Source organism: Panicum virgatum, chromosome 3K, assembly GCF_016808335.1.
Source record: "Panicum virgatum strain AP13 chromosome 3K, P.virgatum_v5, whole genome shotgun sequence".
Lineage (NCBI taxonomy): Eukaryota > Viridiplantae > Streptophyta > Magnoliopsida > Poales > Poaceae > Panicum > Panicum virgatum.
The window spans coordinates 53184516-53205439 of record NC_053138.1 but is presented as its reverse complement, the minus strand read 5'-3'; the positions used below and the strand labels follow the sequence as shown (position 1 = coordinate 53205439).

The following is a 20924-nucleotide window of genomic DNA, read 5'->3' as shown; positions in this document are numbered from 1 at the left end:
AAACCCCACCGCCACCGCAATGGACTCCGTCTCCATCCACCTCCGCCGCTCCACGCCCTCCCATAACGCCTACACCGTCCGCATCTATGATCGCCACTTCGCCGCGCTCGCCACCGCGCGCCCCGTTGACGCGAGCCGTTGGGTCGCCACCATGCGCTGGCTCCACAGGGGCCTCCACCACCGGGGTCGCCTTGTCATCGGCCTCGACGTCCAGTGGACCCCGACCCGCCTCCCGCTCCACGGCGCACCCCCCGGACCCCGTTCAAGTTCCTAGAATGGAACAAAACTATGTGCCGTACGGAAGATCAGCACGTTTTGCTCATAACCAAACAAATGATGATCACTTCAGAAGAGAAGTATATATTGAAGTCATTGATAAAATTAGTCAAGAACTTGACAGTCGGTTTGATGAAGTAAATATGGAGTTGCTTACTTGTATGGCTGCTTTGAATCCAGCAAATTCCTTCGCTTCTTTTGATGCAAACAAGCTACATAGACTTGCTGAATTTTATCCTAATGATTTTTCAAGCTCTGACTTGCTAAGACTTGATTTGCAACTTGAAACCTTTATTGATGACATGAGAAAAGATAAAATATTCAAAGGCCTAAACAATCTTGTTGACCTCTCGGTAAAACTTGTTGAAACAAAGAGGGATAAAGTTTATCATTGGGTCTATTTACTTATTAAATTGGTATTGCTTCTACCGGTGGCTACCGCAAGTATTGAAACGATATTTTTTGCAATGACCTTTATCAAGAATAAGTTGAGAAATAAGATGGGTGATAGACTTCTGGATGACTGTCTAGTGACTTTTATTGAGCGGGATATCTTCTTACAATTGAGTGAAGAAGAGATGATCAACACTTTCATGGCTATTAGAAGGCGTAGGCCTGATAAGAAGTAGTGACATATTTTCTTCAACTATTATGGGTATGTAATATTTCAATTTTATGTTAAGAAAGAAAGCTATACTCGTCTATTTTATGAACTCTATGCCCTTTTTTTTCCTAAATTATGTTTTGTAATTCATATACTTGTGTACCGACAGGCTAAATTTATAGCGGTTAAATTTTTTTTGACAATGGACCACCATAGCTGCAAATCCTGGCTACGCCACTGTTTAGTTAGTTTAGTGGACTATTGTAATATTATATATTTGTTTAGATGAAAAGTTTAGTATTAGATTAGGAGAATAGATTAGTATTGCATATGATTTAGTTTGTTTAGGTGAATAGTTTAGTATTAGAATAGTATAATACATTATTACATGATGTTAGTTTAGACTGTGTAGGTCATTCGCTAATTTTTGAACATGGATAGACGAGTATTGAATATTTAATGTCGGTGCAAATTAAAGAAACATAACAGCATAGGGATTTGAATTTAAGAACATGATTGTAGCAGCAATATTTTAAGTTTAAAGAAATAATAAGTAGTTGGATGTGGTGTCTAATATCAGATCATGTGATGCATTAGCAGGGATGAGTTCGGAACTAGTAAATATCAGAGTTCATCATGGCAATGGATTCATCAATTATTGTGACTCTGGGGTAGATTTAAGTTAATTTCAGTTTCATTATGTTGATACAAGTGTGAGCAATCCGCTACAGATGTGACATGCCAATGTCTTAGGTTGGTTGCATAATTTTCTGCAAGTGGACCAATTGCACTGGAGGATGAAAGTTAGTGGTGTAGTTCCAAGGAAGCGTGAGCATAGTTTGGCGTGCATTTGTGGATATGACTATGCACAAAATTAAATTCCCTCTTGTTGTGCTTGTTCAGCAAGAAATGGCTAACAACAGTGAAGGTGGAAGTAGCATGAGCCATGTGGTTTGTGCATCAGAGGTAGTCGCTGAAATCGAGTGGCCCCATGAAAATGCTATTGCAGAGGAGCACGAGGTGCAGCCTGTGGTCCATGAACAAGTTCAGCATGAAGTTGAAGATGGTGTGGAAGAATTTGGCGATGAAATGAATGTTGATCAGGTGGAACTGGATGAGAGGATTGTTGATCAGATGGAGCTAGATGACGAGGAGCACCGAACCTTTGTTGGAGGTCGAGATGGTAGATTTTTTAAAAATGAAAGTACCATCCCTAAGGACTGGGGCAACTTTGAAATGGATGGGCTCACGGTTAACGATGAGCATGACAGTAATTGGGTGTATAGTCAACTGGAGATCACAAGAGGTCAACTATTTAATGATAAGGTGCACCTACAACATGCAGTTAAGAAGTGGGCTTTTGCGGAGAAGAAGCCATTCAATGTGGTTATTTCCAACCCGAGCACATACGATGTGAAGTGTCTCTCCCTTGGATGTCCATGGCGGGTTCACGGCTATCTACCGAAGGGGGAGAGCAACTTTGTGGCTTCAATCGTTGTTTGGCACTCGTGCAAGCTTTATAGCACCGTTGTGAAGCACAAAAACATGACAGCAAAGTTTGTGGCTAATGTGATGTACGAAGAAATTGTGAAGAAGACTTCCATGTCACCTTTTTAGATTATGCTTGTTGTATCCAATAGATTCACATATGAAATGGCATGACGAGCGAAGCAGAAGGCGCTGGAGTGGAGGCTTGGAACGTATAAGAATTCGCACCACCACCTTCCACAGCTCCTAGCATTGCTGCAGAGTAGGAACCCAAAAACTATAATTGATATTGATGACCAGCAGGATGCAAATGGTGATAGGATACTTCGGCGTGCCTTCTGGTCCTTTGGGTGCATGATTCAAGCTTTCAAACATTGCAGACTAGTTCTTTGTGTCGATGGTACACTTTTGACCGGGATGTATAAAGGGCTGCTACTCACATGCATTGGGGTGGACGCAGATGGCAAGGTTGTGCCTCTTGCTTTTGCATTTGTCGAATCAGAGAACGCTGATAGCTGGTTGTGGTTCCATTCACTGATCAAGCGAGCCGTGGTTTGTGATAGGCCTAACGTGTGTGTTCTCCATGACCGCCATAAGGGGATATTGTCAGCGGTGAAGAAATTGCAGGAGAGCAGGAACGTTGATGTCACTTGGCCAGACCTGCATAGTCGATGGTGCATGAGGCATATGGGGGCTAATTTCTACTCTTAATTCAGAAGCAAGCGGCTGGAGGATCTTTTCAAGAAATTGTGTAAACAAAATCAGCGATGCAAATTTGATGAAATATGGACCCACCTGGACAAGCTGACCACCAGTCATATGGAGGATGTTCATAAGAAACCTGTTGTGGTGCGTGAAGTGGAGCCGCGGAGTTAGATCCTATTGATGGTGAGCCTGCATGAGTCACTAGGAAGCGTAAGGGGGGAAGGTCTGTGAAATGCTTCTCCGAATGGATTAAAAATGAGCCAATTGAGTAGTGGGCTTTGATTGCGGATACTGATGGGTCGAGGCTTGGAATTATGATAAGTAATCTTGCTGAGGTTTACAACTAGGTACTGAAGGCATGCCGCTCTCTTCCTTTGGTAGCCATTGTGGAGTGCATTCTTCGAGGCACTACTACAAAAACGTTGATTTGTCCCGGTTGGGAAACCGCTGTTGTCCCGGTTTCCCAACCGGGAACGCCAGTCCGGGACAAAAGGGAGTGCCCTTTTGTCCCGGGTCTGGCAACCGGGACAAAAGATCCTTTTTTTTCATGTTTTTCTTTTCTCAATTCTTTTTCTATTTCAATTATACTTTTGCATTTCAATTAAACTTATGTATTGGAATTCAGTGTGTATGATCTCCACTAATATATATATATATATAGTTACTTATATAATATTTGTCCTAGATAGTTTTCATATATAAATTAATTCACTTATATATATATATATGTATACACATATCTATACATGTGAATTCCTTTACATATGAAAATGTCTAGGACCAATATTATATAAATATATATATATACACACATATATTATTGGAGTGCTTATATATATAATACATACATACTCCATCATATTTGCATAGGTATATTCGTTCTTAATTACATAGTAGAATTCACCTTTTGGAAATTTAATACATACATACATACTCATAAATAGAAATTTAATACATAGACACACATATATATTTACATAGGTATATTCGTTCTTAATTACATATATACGCGTATATTGTCATATTTGCTGTGATTGTCAATATTAGATATTCCATCATAGTAGAATTCGCCTTTTGGATCGAGGACTTGCTCAACAATAAATCCGGAGAATTGTTCTTGAATCGCCATAATCTTTTCCTCCGGTATGAGTTTATTGCGCATCTCCCCGACCTATGGAAAAAGGGGATAATTAATTTCGACTAATTAAAATACGAGTTCAAATATTAACAAGTTTTTTACTTACTTCCTCCTCCCAATCTGTCCAGCCCTTTGGAGGACCTACCAGACCATGGATGTTCTCGCATACATAGTATGCGTACAATACAGTGCCTGGTTTCTGCCTTATACACTTTAAGAGAGAAGAAATTATCAGGTATTTACATGAATATATAATAAAACTAATGAACCGTGCAATGAATCATCCAAGTGCGTACCGAAAAATCTGTCTTGATCTTCAATTCCTTGTCAAATTTGCCTGGATGATTTTTAGCGAATTCTTTCCAAACCCTGTGCATGATTAGAACAATTATAGTCAAGTAACAAAGTGATTCAAATTATCGGTCATCGACGGAGTAGTGGTAGAATAACTTTTTCATCATGTTAAGAAGATTTTTGTATTGTTCTGGAGGTCTCCTCAATGAGTCCATAACCACGAGTAGTCTCTTCTCGGGAATTATGACAATTAGGACAAAGTGTTCACCGCAAGATTATACGGAGGCAGTTCTTGGTAGTTGAGGTTTAAACAATTCGATTACATAATAGAAAGAGTTAGACGGAAGGAATCACTCATGCAAAGTTGTAAGGAAACAATATCATTTGCTTGTTGTGATGAACGCTTATGTACTTGAACAAGTTTTGGAATATCTCATCGGAATTGTCACATAGAAGCCTCCAATTACAAGTAATTGGGTCGATGAAGCCGAGGTGAGAGTATCCCTTTCTTCTGCAAGTATGTATCTCCATTCTACATGATACCGAATAAATCAAGAGATCAGTATGTTGAGATCATGCAAAACAATACGTAAGGAGAGTAAAATACTTACAGAACTCACAAGCCGACCATAGAGATGTCGAGGGCCTCCTGATGGAATAGTTGGTAAATTTCTTCCCAGTTTATCCATATAATGGCCTCCCCCCCGTAAGAAATCGTCATCTTTAATCTTTGCGCCCTGCATGAAGATGCAATCGGCCATCGCACGCATGTAGTGCTGGTGCAGCTTATACATTTGCGTTGGAAGCACAGACACTACTTCGGGGGGTACAAGAGTTTTGCCGATCTCAAACGTCCATTTGACGACCACATCGGCCTTTGGAATATCTTCTCCCCCTGCAATCTGAGCGGCCGTCAGGTTTGATTCTTTCAAAAATATAACAAAGTCTTGTTCTTGCGTCGTCTGTCCCACTACGAGAGGCTCTATTGATTGTTTCTTTTGGGCTCCGAGCTGTGGAACGTCGGACGACGACGACTTTGATTGTCTCTTCTTTTTCTCAGTAGTTTTGATAATTGTGCGTTCGTAGTCTGAAGGGGGGTCTCTCGGAATGAATTTTCTCTTATTTGCTTCGCATATTCCCTTAAAAAATTTCAAATCTATCGGATTTATCACTTTCTCGGGCTCCGGCTTCGGCTTCGGCTTGATGTGCTCTTTAACTCTTTCTTGAGTTATCCGATCGCATTCTTCAAGGCTCATGTCCCAGGGTTTAATAGGAGCCTCCTTGGTTTTCTTCTCCTTTTCCTTCTTCTTTGGAGGCTCCTTAGCTGGTGCAGCTACCTTCTTTGCCGGCGGCCGTTTCTGCTTCTTTGCCTGCGGCGGAGGGGGTGACCATGGAGGCGACGGTGACGCTTGAGTGTTCATCGGCGCATGAGATGATGGTGATGGAGAATGTGCCGGTGAACCTTGCCGAGACAATGCTGCCCTTGGGGAGTTTTGCGGAGATGCCGGTCTTGGAGAGGCATGCTGAGATGCCGGTCTTGGTGTTTGATCATCTGACTTTAGGACAATGTAGCGCTTATCCCATAGGATGTAGCCATGAATGGCTTCTGCTAGTGTCCTCTCCCCATCGCCTCCAGGAATATCAAGCTCGAGCGTCTCCCAACCCTGGCACACCTGCTCCACGCCAACTCTTGTGTATCTAGGCGGAATTTGCTGCCCGTGGTACATGTCGCCTGGTTCGGTTGGCATGGCGGTACCGTACGCAACAGTGAACATTAAGTTCTTAACGGCAGTCTGCAGGTCACAAGGTATCCGGTGGGTGATCTCATCCACTGGAAATCGCTGCGGGGCCGACGCTTCAACTGCGGCCTGGATCCCCGTTGGCTCGGTGATGGCGACGTCTGTGGAAGCGCAGCTGCTTTTCCGCTGAGACAGGTGATCGGCTGCGACACTAGACTCTGGAGGCACCGTTTGCCCTTGCTGTTGCTGGCTCATTGCTACGGCCACTTGGCGTTGAACCTCTTCCTCCAGTCTTTGATCGTGTGACATGAGCCGTTCCTCTAGCCTTCGCAAGTGCTCCCGCTCATCATTCTTTCTTCTTTGCCGGCTTCTATATGAATCAATGTAATCCCTGAACCATTCTTCCACGGAACCACGCCTTTGCCTCTTGTGTGGCCCGGATGCTCTGGATTCCCAAGGGCGTAAGTCAGCTCGTCCCTCTCTCTATCCGGCTGGAATGTTCCCTCGGCCGCTACTTGTATGGCCTCCTGTAGTCTCTGGGCTGCTCGTTGGATGTTTGGCCCATAGATGCAGTCACCAGTCAATGGGTCCAAGCTTCCCCCGTGACTATAAAACCAGGTCCTTGACCTTTCAGGCCAGTTCATGGTCGCAGGTTGCATGCCTCTGTCAAGCAGATCCTGCTCCATCTTCTCCCATTTGGGTACTGCAAGCTTGTAGCCTCCTTGGCCTAGAGTGTGATGGTACACTTTCTTCGAGGCGTTGTCTTTGGCCTTCTGCACCTTCTGAAGCCCAAGCTCTGAAGACTTGTATTCCACAAATGCATCCCAGTGACCCCTGAGCTTTTCGAGCTCGCCGGTAAATACGGGTGTGGTCCCGGTCTTGATATATTTATTCGTCAAAATTTTCTTGAATGATCGCAGCTGTTCGGCCATCTTACTCAGGGTCCAGCGCTTGCATATCTCTTCGGATTCAGCTGGAACCGTGAAGTTTTTCTTAAGCTCCCGCCAGCACCATTCTTTTTCTCTTTCGGGTACCGCATCCCGTTCCTCGCTTGGATTGGAAGCTTTCCAGAGCCTGAAGCTGATCGGGATGTGGTCCCTGACAATACATCCGGATTGTCTTATGAATTTTTTGGCGGCAGCTTCTGGAGCGATCGGTTCGCCATCTGGACTAACTTCCGTTATAATGAACCGTCCTTCCAGCTTTTTTGTTGGGCCTCGCTTCGTCTTTTTCTGCTGCGACGATGATCCAGACGGCTATAAAAAAACATTCATAGTATTCATATAGATTCAGATGAAAATATGATTGTCACTACAAATAAGTATAGTTGTGATATGTACATTAGCACTTTGTTCAGCAGCAGCGTCATCCAGAATAGATGGTGCGTCAATTCCATCACCGGACATATTCAAATATATGTCGGTATTGCTGCCATCATCAGCTGGTTCAGCGACATCTCCTTGACCTTCACCAATCATATTCAACAGGAACTGTTCGTTTTCCGCGTCTGTGTGTCGCGGGTCCATCGTAACTAAAATATGAATACAAATAAAACCCTTATAAAAATTATCTAAATAATCCACATATTTAGATCGGTAACGATCGGAAACTATCGGAAACGATTCGATCGGTATCGGTAACGATCGGAAATGATTCAGTCGGTATCGGTAACGATCGGAAACTATCGGAAACGATTCGGTCGGGATCGGTAACGATCGGAAACTATCGGAAATGTTTGTGTGTTAGCGCGAGTTTGCGAGCTCGAGACATAATTAAAGAATAAATACATGATAAATTGAACTCTTTGAATGACATAAAAAATAATAAATACATGATGAATTAAAGTCTTTGAATGACATAATTAAATAATGAATACATCATAATAGAAATTCCCTCTAATTCTATATTTCCTTCTCTATTTCTCTCGAAATTCTCTCTAATAATATATCCATAATTTGTTGCTAATAATATATCCAAAATTGAATTCTAATAATATATCCAAAATTGAATTCTAATAATATTTTTTTAATTAAATTCTAATAATATTTCCAAAATTGAATTCTAATAATATTTCCATAATTGAATTCTACTAATATATCTATAATTGAATTCTAATAATATATCCAAAATTGAAATCTAATAACATTAGCACAAAATTTGCACCTAATTCTAATAATTGAATTCTACAAAATATATAATAAATTAAATTAACACTACTCATACATGATAATTGAATTCTAATAATTGAATTCTACATAAACATAAAATTTGAAAAGAAAAAAGAAAATGCGGCCGGCCACACTACTCACACAGGGCGGCGGGGAAACCTAGGGGCGCGGCACGGCCCTGGACGACGAGGCGGGGAGCTGGCGGCGCGGTGGCGCGCAGCGGAGAGGGTGGCGGCGCGGCGGCGTGCAGTGGAGGCCGCCAGGGGCGGCGAAGACGAGGGCGTGCGCGCAGAGTGGAGGCCGGGGCGGCGAAGCCGAGGTGGCATGGGGCCGGGGCCGGGATGGCGGACGTCAACGGCGGCGGCGCTCGCAGGGACGACGGCGCTCGGTGACGTTGGGCTCGCTCGGCGATGCTCTGGGCGGCGACGTCGACGGCGGCGGTGCTCGGGGACGTGGGCTCGCGCGGTGGGGGGAGCAGGGGACGGCGGCGGCACCAAAAGAAACAAGTGTTTGGGGGAAGGGCGAAGGAGGGAGGAAGGAAATATATGGGGGGGGGGCCTTTTGTCCCGGGTGAAGCCACCACCCGGGACAAAAGGACCTTTTGTCCCGGGTGGTGGCTTCACCCGGGACAAAAGGTGTTTTTGGGCGGGCCGGGAAAATTCCCAGCCCGCGGCCCACCTTTAGTCCCGGGTGGATCTACCACCCGGGACAAAAGGGGCCCGTTTTCCTTCGTTCCCGCCTAATGTTATGTTTGTTTTTGTTTCTTTTTACTTCTCTTTTAAAATTGGATGAGTATCCAGATGGAACCTTTATACTGCGCAAGCAGTCAAACATGGTTTCTTTCTCTTCCTTGCTAAGAGTATAGCTGGCAGGACTTAAGTATTGTCGTCCATTATCTCGCTGTTGTGGATGTAAGGCATCTCGTTCTTCCATACGTTGCAATTCTTGACGTGCTTCTACTGTATCTTTTGTCTTTCCGTACAATCCCAAGAATGCTATCAGGTTGACGCAAAAATTCTTCGTGAGGTGCATCACATCAATTGCATGACGAACATCTAAGACTTCCCAATATGGTAGCTCCCAAAATATAGATTTCTTCTTCCACATGGGCGCCATTCCGTTTTTGTTCGGAACAGTTTGGCTACCAGATCCCTTTCCAAAAATAACTTCTAGATCTTTTACCATGTTGAAGACGTCTTTTACCACTACGGTGCATCGGTTTTGTTCGGTGGTCCGCTTGGCCTTTGAAATGCTTGCCCTTCTTTCGTACCGCATGCCTGATGGGAAGAAACCGACGATGACCCATGTATACAACCTTCTTACAGTGAGTCAACCATATATTATCGGTATCATCTAAACAGTGTGTGCATGCTTTGTATCCCTTGTTCGAATGTCCTGACAAGTTACTAAGAGCAGGCCAGTCATTGATCATTACGAACAGCAATGCTCGTAGGTTGAAGTTTTCCTGTTTGTATTCATCCCACATCCGTACACCTTCATCGCCCCAGAGCAATAAGAGTTCTTCGACCAATGGTCTTAGGTACACATCAATGTCATTTCCGGGCTGCTTTGGACCCGGGATAAGCACTGGCATCATGATGAACTTTCGTTTCATGCAGAGCCATGGTGGAAGATTGTACAGACAAAGAGTCACAGGCCAAGTGCTATGACCACTACTCATCTCACCAAAAAGATTCATGCCATCCGTACTCAAACCGAACTTTATGTTTCTCGCATCCAAATCAAATTCAGGGTACGCTCTATCTATTTTTTTCCACTGCGACCCATCAGCGGGGTGTCTCAACATCGAGTCTTTCTTGTGTTCCTCTTTGTGCCATCGCATCAACTTAGCATTATCTTTATTTCTAAACAGACGCTTCAAACGTGGTATTATAGGCGAATACCACATGACCTTCACAGGAACTCTCTTCCGGGGAGGCTCCCCCTCGACATCTCCAGGATCATCTTTTCTAATCTTGTAACGCAATGCACTGCATATGGGACATGCATCCAAATTCTCGTACTCGCCTCGGTAGAGGATGCAGTCGTTGGGGCATGCATGTATCTTTTGCACTTCCAGTCCTAAAGGGCAAACAAGTTGTTTGGCTTCATACATTGTGGCAGGCAATTCATTGTCCTTAGGAAGCATTTTTTTAACAAGTTTGAGTAATTCACCAAATCCCTTGTCGGATACACCATTTGTCGCCTTCCATTGCAGCAACTCCAAGGTGGTGCCAAGTTTCTTAAATCCATTTTGACAATCTGGGTACAACAACTTATGGTGGTCCTCTAACAACTTCTGGAACTTCAACCTCTCCGTTTCACTCTCACAGTCTGCCTGCACATTGTGCAATGCCTGCCCCAGATCGTCGCTGGGATCATTTTCTGCTACATCTACTTCGGGCTCTTCCATGGGAATATCGTCATCGAATGCACGGATTCCAGCATTCCTGGGAAAGTGGTAGTCAAAATCTTCTTCTTCATTGTCTTCCATGGTAACCCCCTGTTCTCCGTGCTTCATCCAACAAACATACTTCTCCATGAAACCATTTGCGAAAATGTGGCTGTGTAGGATTCTTGAAGATGAGTAATCCTTATTATTGTTGCAATGAACACACGGGCAGCACATAAAACCATTCTGCTTGTTTGCCTCAGCCACAGACAAAAAATAATGCTGGCCATCAATGAATTCTTTCGAACGTCGGTCAGCATTGTACATCCATTGCCGGTCCATCTGCATTTTAAATAAATCGATTTGAATTCTTTACACGTATCGAATAAATAAAATATATCAAACCCAAATTAAACTAAATGTAACATAACATGAATAATTAAAAGATATGCAATATCCATCATACATCTTGACTAATTAAAAGGAGTACTTAATCCATTACAGAACTTAACAAAGGAGTACTATACATGAAATTTAAAAATTCGGTCAACAACACATAGGTTTTCAACCGTCCTTGCGTTGGAACGCAGAATGTTCTAACGGATTTCTTGCTGGCGCAGACGAAGATGGCGGAGCTGAAACCTCCGAGTTTGGTGGTGACGAACCGTAATGCCGCAATAAATCCTCAAGATCAAACGGAGGTTCCTCGCCCCTTGCCATGCATTCTCTATATTCTTTTTCCAAATAACGGAGCGCTGCCCTATGAAAAGCACTAGGTTTTTTGGACCGACGACCTACTCGAGTTGTGCCCTTCTCTCCAGAAGGACAACGATCACCCCCACCGGCGCCACTCTCTCCAGCTGCTGAAGCCATATTTTACTGAAAAATACCTTTATTTTCCACAAAATTATAAATTCTTACCATTACAATGCAAAAATTATTTACTATTACAATTACAATGATCATATTAATAACTCTTGCAAATAACAATGAAATCATATAAAAAAGACGAAATGTATCATTAATCCTCAAGAAATCTCTAATTAATTGAAAGAATTCTCTATAACTTCAAATTACTTTGACACTCTTCAGTTCCAGGAGTACACTCTTTTCAATATCCAGAAACCCTCTAGAAGAAAAATAAACCTTTATTTCTGAAAATGTATATGTCAGTAACCTCAACCATGCGGTGATGACACTGCCTTTCGGGGGGACACGGTGCGGTACAAGGATGTCACCAATCGGCCAGTCGCAGCACCAACATTTACGATTAATAGGCACAAGCACTTGGCACAGGCAGCATGCTCATTGATATGCTCTCAGTACAACAACGGTCATGCTGACTGCGTCAAATGCTGTCTTCTTATCAATCGGAAGTGCTGGTGATGCGACCAACCGATTCGCGACGTGCTTATAGCGCATCGTGTATTCCCGAAAGGTAGTGCCATCACCGTTGGATGGAGATTAACGATGTATACTTGTTTCGAAATAAAGATTTTTTTAGCTTCTAGATGGTTTCAATGTGAGCCTGAATAAATACATCACTAGAGTATCAGAATAATCTATTCATATTACAAAAAATTCTAATATACTCATTTCATTAATTCATTCATGAATACAAAAATCAACTATCCACAATATGGTCATGTATACAAGTACATCACATGAGGTGTCTACACTCATTCTAAAAATTTCTACTATCCACATACTCATCTAAATCTAAAAGAAAATCACACCTACATATGCAATCTAGCTAAATGTCCAAGAAATGAGCTAGCTACACATTTTCTCTATTTCTAAAGCATGAAATGAGCTATACAAGCCAAGGAAGAAGAGAAAAACAAGCCCCAAACCTTTAGCGCCGATGGATGGACGGGGAATTAAAGATCTTCACAAATGTGGTGAAGAGATGAGCAAGAACTCCTCCCTCCCGAGCCGAGAACAGCAAGAAACAAGTGAGCTGAATGGCTCGGGCGGGGGGGGGGGGGGGGAGGGAAGGGGATAAGGGGGGCCAAGGCCTTTTGTCCCGGTTGGAGACACCAACCGGGACAAAATGGGGGCCTTTTGTCCCGGTTGGTGGTTCCAACCGGGACAAAAGGGTACGCGGGCCTTTTGTCCTGGTTGGATCCACCAACCGGGACAAAAGGGCCCCATTTTGTCCCGGTTGGTGTCTCCAACCGGGACAAAAGGCCTTGGCCCCCCCCGCTGACCCGGCTAGCCATTGGACCCGGGACAAAAGCCACCTATTGTCCCGGGCCCAAAGCCTGCCAGGACAAATGGCCTGGAACGAAGGCCTATTCTATAGTAGTGAGGAACAATGGCATATCTTCGTGAACGGTTTCAGCAAGCCTCACTCGTTGTGCAGAATCCTCAAATGGTGTATTGCACGAACATGACAGAGATACTCGAGAAAATAAGTGCCAAGGTGACGCTACATCGAGTGGAATTCGTAGGCAACCAAGACTTCATGTTCGAGGTGATGGTGCGTGAGAAGGGAGGTGTTGGCATCGGCAGTTCTATGGTAACAATGGAATGCCAGCTGTGGTCCGAAACTAACAAATGCATGTGCTCATACAACAAACCAGAACTACTACATATGCCTTGTTCACATGTCTATGCTGCTGATGGAAAGGCTGGAATTGAAGGGACATATGTGTCCCCGTATTCTGAAGGAGGCAGTGCAAGCTACTTGGAGTGGCGAGCTTCGTGGCTGGAGGGCGCTAGCTAATTTTACTAAACCCCCTCCGAATGAGCTAGATTGGATACCCGATCCGGAGACCAAGATCACACACCGGGGGCGTAGGGAGAGCTGTCGTATTAGAAATGACATGGATGCATCAGAAGCTAGAGGTGCCGAGAAATATTGCTTGGCATGCGGTGGAGAACACCTTCGCAAGGATTGCGAAAACTACCCAACCCATACGAGTGTAGACGGCATGACGGAAAGGCGTGTTCCACAACGCAACCCTAAGAAGAAGTAGGAAGAAGGCCGTGTATATTTTATGTGTAACATTTATCACATGTAACCATGATGTACTGTATGCATTTGAACTATGTGTGTGTACATGTAAGAACTATGTGCTGTATGGTTGGACTATATGCGTTTGAACTATGTGCGTGTGTACGTGTAAGAACTAAGTTTTATGTACCATGTTATTGTTCAAATTTACCTTGAGTTGTATATTGGTCTTTCCTAAGTTTAGTAATTTCATTTATATATGCGATGTTATATTTAATGTGTTTTTTTGTAGGTATGGATAATCTTGAGCTGATCGATCCGGTGATTGACGTGAATGGCCAACAGGCCTGTCGGCTACTAGGAGGCCAACAAGTTTATTCGGCCTGCCAAAGGCCGACTAAGGCGTTGGCCTTTATTGGCCGACAACCCAATCAGCCCTATTGGCACCTGTCAGCCTTCCAGGAGCTGATAGGCTCTCTCGGCGCCGACAACATCCGGCGACCACGGTCCACAGTGCCACGCTAAGTGTCACGTCAGCTGTCAGCTTTTCAAGAGCCGACAGGAGGCCTGTCGGCCACCGAATAGCCGACAGACACTTATATTTGCAATTCTTTTTATTCAGCATTTATTTTTGTGATTAACTATTAAAATACTATTATTAAAAAAATCACATATATGCATGCAGCCATGCAAAATCCTAGATAAATCTATGGATTTGACCCTAACCATATTAACCACTTTTGCTTCAAGATTTACAATGTTTTCTAGAAAAGAAGTACCTGAGCATATATCTACAAAAATTACAAACCAGAAATACATTTGACAAACATAGTCTCATAAAGATACATAATATGGGCACCTGGACATAGTCTTTCACACAAATACTTAATACATCACACATCAGGACATACGAAATAGCCTTAAGACATCACACATAAGAACATACCAAATAGCCTGGTACAAATGTTAATAGGACTAATTAGACACAAGGACATATATAGTCTCAAACAGATACTAAAATAAAGGTAAATACCAACAGAAACAGAATACATGAAACAATGCGGCAATGACCACCAGCACATGCTAACTTGACCAACAATGGAACTTTATAGTTCTGATGTCGAAACAGCCATGGAAAGGCACCTCCAGTCGCCAGGTCAATAGCAGCCAGCCATCTCACAAACAGTCATGCCATAGCTCCTTGATTAATAGAGAAACATATTGAACACAGAATTTAGCATGGGAAAGGTCTACAAATAGTAGCAGCCAAAATATAATGTAAATGTGGTAGAGAAAACCGACCAAGATTTAGCTAGATGATCCACCATCATCCTTGGTAACTGACTTGGCTTTGGAAATTGCCATATCACCAAATGTTGCAACTAAAGCTGCAATAGCCAACATTCCAACAAATTATGCAAAGATAGTTCATGAATAGTGAGGAGCATGAAATAAATAACCAGATTGTTTAATTAATTCACCTTCATGATCATCTATTTTTGCCAATTCGTTAGTCTGCTCTTCATAGGACCAGCATTTTTCCTTCAATTCATTGATCTGCTTCTCTCTTGCATTGAGTTCCTCCCTGACTATTGCTAACTCTTGGATCGCCATGTCACGTGTTGTTGATTTGTTGTAATCCACCATCTTCTCAACATACTGCTGAAGGAGGTCTTCCCAGACCCAGACTTTGCAAATCTGCAGGTTGATATATACATAACATGTTCATACTAAGGAAAAGCTATTTGACGAATCCAAGAAATCAATGTGCTAAGGCAAAGAGTAATTGTAAAATCAATGATGATTTTTGGTTAGCGTCATAGTGCTCAGCTCCTAGCAACTGTCAATGAAGATTCTGTAAAGTTCATAATTATAGGAGATGGAGGGTAAGGGAGCCAGCTGGGAGTAATTGATGACATATACTATTACTGATTTCATCTCTTAGATTTTTCACTTTGTGACTATTTATTTTCCTGAATTAAACATAAGTGTCAAACAGAAAAATGCCATGCATATTTTGCCGTCCTTGTTTGTCATAATTATTTAGCCCCGAGAATATATATATATATATAGTGCTTCAAGCGGGTTGGATGGTCCGGTGCTCCTAATGTACAGTTGTATCGTAAAAGTACATGAAAATTTCTAACAAAAATATAGATAGTAGAGCACATGTATTATCATATAAAATTAATATCAGCTAAAAGCTTTTGCAAGGTGTAAAAAAAGGGGAATCAATTACAGTCCACAACTGTTCAAGACAATATTTTTATATGAGGAAGCACCTATAAGGAATTGAGGCACTAGATATCCATTCAGCCCCACACACTGCTTTGGCTCTCAAGTTGTTATGCTCAGACTACTCGTGAGTGGAGTCAGCAGCACGTTCCAACTTCCAATTTTCTTTCTTCCACATAACACCTCTAAGCGGTTCTCCCAGACACGACGGCAGGGAAGCATGCTGCGGCCATGGCACTTCACGCAGCCTCACCTAAGTGACTGGCCTCTTGGTTGTGCTTCCTAGCCATCACTCCCACCCGGCGTTGACCCAAGAAGGCCTGCAGGTATTCCTTCCCCCTTTCTTGTTGGTGGTGTAGTAATGGAATAATAGTGGATTTTGGCATGATGTAGTCGGATTTTGTTAATTTTGTTGTTCAGAACTTGAGATATTTCCCGAATTTTGTAGCCCCAATTTATTAGGATAGATAGTTTGTTACTTTTGCTAACTAAGCTTATAGAAAAGAGTACTAATATTTATGATATCAAATTGGTATCACTAGATCTATCGTGAAATATATTTCCATAATGAGTAGATACTGATACTTTTCTTTATAAAGCTGATTAAATTTTAGATAGTTTGACTAAAAACAAAAATAGAAGACCAGTCTTTGTAGGATAGAGGAAGTATATATTCGCAAACAAAAGGATAATATGGCCTGGCATGACACTAACTTGATGGGTCGTACTCTCTCCCAATCCAAATGGTTAGTGGTCTAGAATGTTGTAATTAAGGATGTTAAATTTAACCTGAGATGTTATCTAGGTTATTTAGTTCATAAATGCTAGGATGGCGCGTGTAGTTTTGTCTTATAAAGTTCTTTATAAATATTACGTTTAATTCTAATGGAAATATATAATTTGAGTAATGTAAAATGTTATTCCCTCTATTTCTTTATATAGTGAGTGTTAGGATTTGAAAAGGCCTTGAAAACTATAAGTTGACCATTGAATGCTCTGCTGACATATTATGAATCGTTAGAAAATCGATATCACTAAAGATCATTGAAATATGAATGTATTGATACAGCTTTTGTATAACAAACACATATATAGCTTCAATAATTGTTAGCCAGCAATATTAATGAAGTTTGAGTTTTGGAAACTCTAATACACTCTTCAAAAAGAAATTGAGTGAGTACTAGCTACTACTAGCTACCATTACATATGAAATTAAGATTCATGGTATCCTGGTAAGCTAATTAGTAATTAGTTGGACACAAGCTATTTCTGACATGCTCCAACCAAATAGTTCCAAAGTAGAAATTTATGATAATATACAATGATATAAAAATAGGAATATAATTTCCATACATACCATAGGTTATGTAGCATAATAATTGATGCCGGGTTTCTGCAAGAACCCATAACTTAGTGTTTTTGTGTTTTCTTACATATCGAAATCCTTTTAAGCGGGGCTATTTAGGCCCTGTTTGGCAGAGCTCCAGCTCCAGGGAATCCATGGATTTCGTGGAGTTGCTCATACCTAGCTCCAAAAATCCATGGATCTGGAGCTGTGGATGGATGAAAGGTATTTGGTTAAGTCATTTTGGACTTATTTGAAAATCAAAATAAAAAACTAAAACACTTTATTTTGTCTTACAAACTTGAGATCCAGCATGGATGTCGGAGCTGGAGTTGTCCCAAACAGGACCTTATATTCTACAAGTTATTGGATATCCCTTGAAACAAATACTATCCACATTGATAACAAGCCAAAAGGAATGACACAAGCCAAAGTAATATGAAGACAAAGCATAAGCAGTCATTTAACGAGCACTTAAGCTACAAATTGCCTTAAATATATAGTCTATAGTCAAAAGAAAATATCTAGATTAATTTTAAGTCACTAGTTATTTTTTATGATAATTTAAAAGTAATTGTATTCGACGTTAACGTAACAAAATAAGCATTTGTTTGTAAATACGCAGTCGCCATGCATTTGGGCGGGGAAACCGTCTAATTAGCTAGATAAACAATCATGTTCTTAATTATGGTGTTGTATGGACAGTAAGACGTGCTTACGTCTTTCCCGGAATAGCAGGTGAAGAAGCGCCTCCCAGGATTCCGAGCTGTGCCGGAGGTCCGTTTCAGGGCAGGCCGCCGGCAAGCACAGAAGAACTTGGGTTCTTCTTGGGGCAGATCGGAAGGGTTGATTCCTGTCTCAGCTGGAGGCTGTGAATCCTCTCCTGATGTCTGACTCTCAGCCATCGGCGTATCCATAGGTGCTTCTGTGGTGTGATTGGAAGCCATGGGCGGATATATATGAAGCTAGGGTGCTCGATACGAACAAATGTATATGCCTTCGCACCGAAGGAATGATAAAGACGGCAATGACCACGACATACCACCTCGCAAAGCTAGATTTCTGCTTCTTTGCAGGGAAGGCCCACAATGGCAGTCCATCAACAGCGTCGAGACTAAAGGCTTTGGCAGATCTCTGACTCTAGAAAATCCATTAATATCTTGGAGTCTTCTCTTTTTCGAGGGCCAGAGGCTGGGTTAACCCCCAGGTTCGTTGGAACCTTAATTAGAAAGCCAGGTTCTCTCTATGATAAATTTTTAGTATTTATCTGCTATCTCTAAAAAATTTACGTAGTATAGCTTGCTCATCAACCCTCATATTTCAATCCTGGCTCCGTCCCTGGTGAAAAGATAATATACAAATAGATACGATAAATTCCAAATAAAATAGTAATATAGAAAAACTATATTACAAGAGTGCGAGTACATGATGGATTCGAATAGTAGTATTAACATATAGTGAAATGATAATATATATGTTCTGGCAAGGACGAAAGGTTAGCAAGATGCTATATGCTCGTGGAACCACACCACAAGTGCGCTGCGCTTTAAGCAAATTGTAGGACAAGATGTTACAGATAATCATATAGCATAAACCCTGAGCAAATGTGCGTGTCTGGACTATGGAGTACTCTGATCCGTTCCACAAAGAAAATTATTCTAGAATTTATAATTGGGATCCCTTTAAATTTGTCCTACAAAGAAAGTTATTCTAGATCTCCATTATGCATGATATTATGCACCAACTATTATATAAATAGCATATGCTATGCTAATTAAAATGCACTAGCCTATCAACACGGGCTAATAATTAGAACTAATCTATACCAATTTCTAAAGCGAGTAAAGGTTTCCACTTAAATTTTTGATTTGGTCTGTTTTATGTCGTTGACAGGTGGGCCTTAGTCCATCCTGTATGCGAGTCGGACCACAGCCCTCCGTCCATGACTCGATCACTTAGATCCCTATACAAAATAACGTATGGGCAACTATACGTATCTGATATTTATACCAACTTTATCCGTAGCAATGCATTGGCATATTTGCCTATATAAAAATAAAGCTTATAACTAATAATTATAATTATCTATCTTTCCCTCTTTCATCTATTAAATATTCTAACACATGCTCTAAAATACATATTTATCATTATCTAGTTGCAATAGATTTTATTTTGTATCACACTTCCATGTATGTTTGATATATATTTAATTGAACCATTTGTTTATGAATTAGTATTATTATCTCTTCCATCATACATGAATATATGGTAACACATATGGTGGGTAGTATTTTATATAAATAATAACATAAATAATATATTAATAATGATAGAAATAGTAATTTAGAATTTTCTATTGGTGCACTTTAATATTTTATTATGACTATATAATTTTGATTCAGATTTAGGAGTTACTTTATAATAATGATATAATTGGATAATTTATATGCAAATTAGGTGGTTATTTGCATTATTTTTATAACGGCATAGGTGGGTAATTTACGCGAAGATTAGGGAGTTACTTTAGATATGTTTTTTATAATGGCAGAGGTGGGTAATTTAGATACATGTTTAGGGGGTTACTTTATTCTATTTTTATAATGTCAGATGTGGGTAATTTATTTGGATAGATAATAGATCCAATGGCTATTATGATTATAGTTGTCGGATTGATGACCGGATGTTTCTGATTTTTGTGAGAATTTCTAAAATTTCTCTATTTTTATAGGGTGTCCACCTAGGATCCTAGGTGGTTTTATGTGGAGATTTGAAAGGAGTCTCCAATTAGTAATAGTAAGATATGTTAAGTACTTGCTAGACAAATACTAATGATATTAAGTACTGTGTTTTATTAAGTAATGATTAAGTTAAGTATGAAGGTTCTTTTTTATATTCTTATGATTGTGTTACATTCTTCTAGCACTGCTGGAGAATGTTATATTGGTACCAGCACGTTAGTGCCGGTCCAATAGGAGCCGGCACTAACATGCCTGTACAGTACAAGGCGGGCACGTTAGTGCCGGCTAGCAACACCAGCCGGCACTAACGTGCCATCCCCCAACGGTCCGCTCGCATGCCACAACGGTCATAAGACACGTTAGTGCCGGCTGGAAAGTCTAGCCGGCACTAACTTGGTCAATTGCAAGTTAGTGCCGGCTGGTAGTTCTAGCCGGCACTAAAAGTCCACACTTAGTGCCGGCTAGAACCACCAGCCGGCACTAAATTGCCCTGTATATCAGGCACTCCTTCTTCCCCAGCCCGACCATTTCATTTGGCCGAGCTCCTCCTCTCTCTCATGGCGTGTTAGAGGGGAGGTGCTGCCCATTTCCCTCCAAATTTGTGAGGATTTCACCCATCCAAGTGCACCAAAGGTTAGTAGCTTCTTCCACTCTTCTTTCACGGTGTTTATTCTTTGTTTCATGCTTTCTAGATAAAGAAAATAGTGATTTTAAGGTTGAGGAAAAATGAGCATAATTTTCCGATTTGTTCATTAATTTGAGCAAAATAGAATCGATTTGTTACTTTTTAGAGAAGGTTTTCTAGATAGTTTGACTATGACACATTTAGAATGATTTTTTTTG

At 41.5% G+C, this 20924-nt stretch overlaps 1 protein-coding gene and 1 long non-coding RNA gene across 2 annotated transcripts; both read right to left on the bottom strand.

Moving 5' to 3' along the window:
- Positions 1-2528: 2528 nt before the first annotated feature.
- LOC120701534 lies at positions 2529-3450 on the bottom strand. Its single transcript, XR_005686146.1, has 3 exons — positions 3164-3450; positions 2809-3028; positions 2529-2623 (listed from the first exon to the last, which is right to left on the bottom strand). It is a non-coding gene; the product is annotated as an uncharacterized LOC120701534 (long non-coding RNA).
- Positions 3451-14561: 11111 nt separating this feature from the next.
- Positions 14562-18291, bottom strand: LOC120699579. Its single transcript, XM_039983582.1, has 4 exons — positions 18063-18291; positions 15245-15461; positions 15066-15151; positions 14562-14963 (listed from the first exon to the last, which is right to left on the bottom strand). The coding sequence occupies exons 1-3, from the start codon at positions 18288-18290 to the stop codon at positions 15072-15074; spliced, it is 525 nt and encodes a 174-aa protein (XP_039839516.1). The 5' UTR covers position 18291; the 3' UTR covers positions 14562-14963; positions 15066-15071.
- Positions 18292-20924: the final 2633 nt, after the last annotated feature.

What these genes read in the sequence shown, in the direction of transcription:
- LOC120699579 (XM_039983582.1), bottom strand. Translation starts at nt 18,290, where the DNA reads ATGGCTTCCAATCACACCACAGAAGCACCTATGGATACGCCGATGGCT. An exon ending in CCTGCTATTCCGGGAAAGAC is followed by an intron (nt 15,462 to 18,062) that starts GTAAGCACGTCT and finishes ATCAACCTGCAG; the next exon opens with ATTTGCAAAGTCTGGGTCTG. An exon ending in AAAAATAGATGATCATGAAG is followed by an intron (nt 15,152 to 15,244) that starts GTGAATTAATTA and finishes TGGCTATTGCAG; the next exon opens with CTTTAGTTGCAACATTTGGT.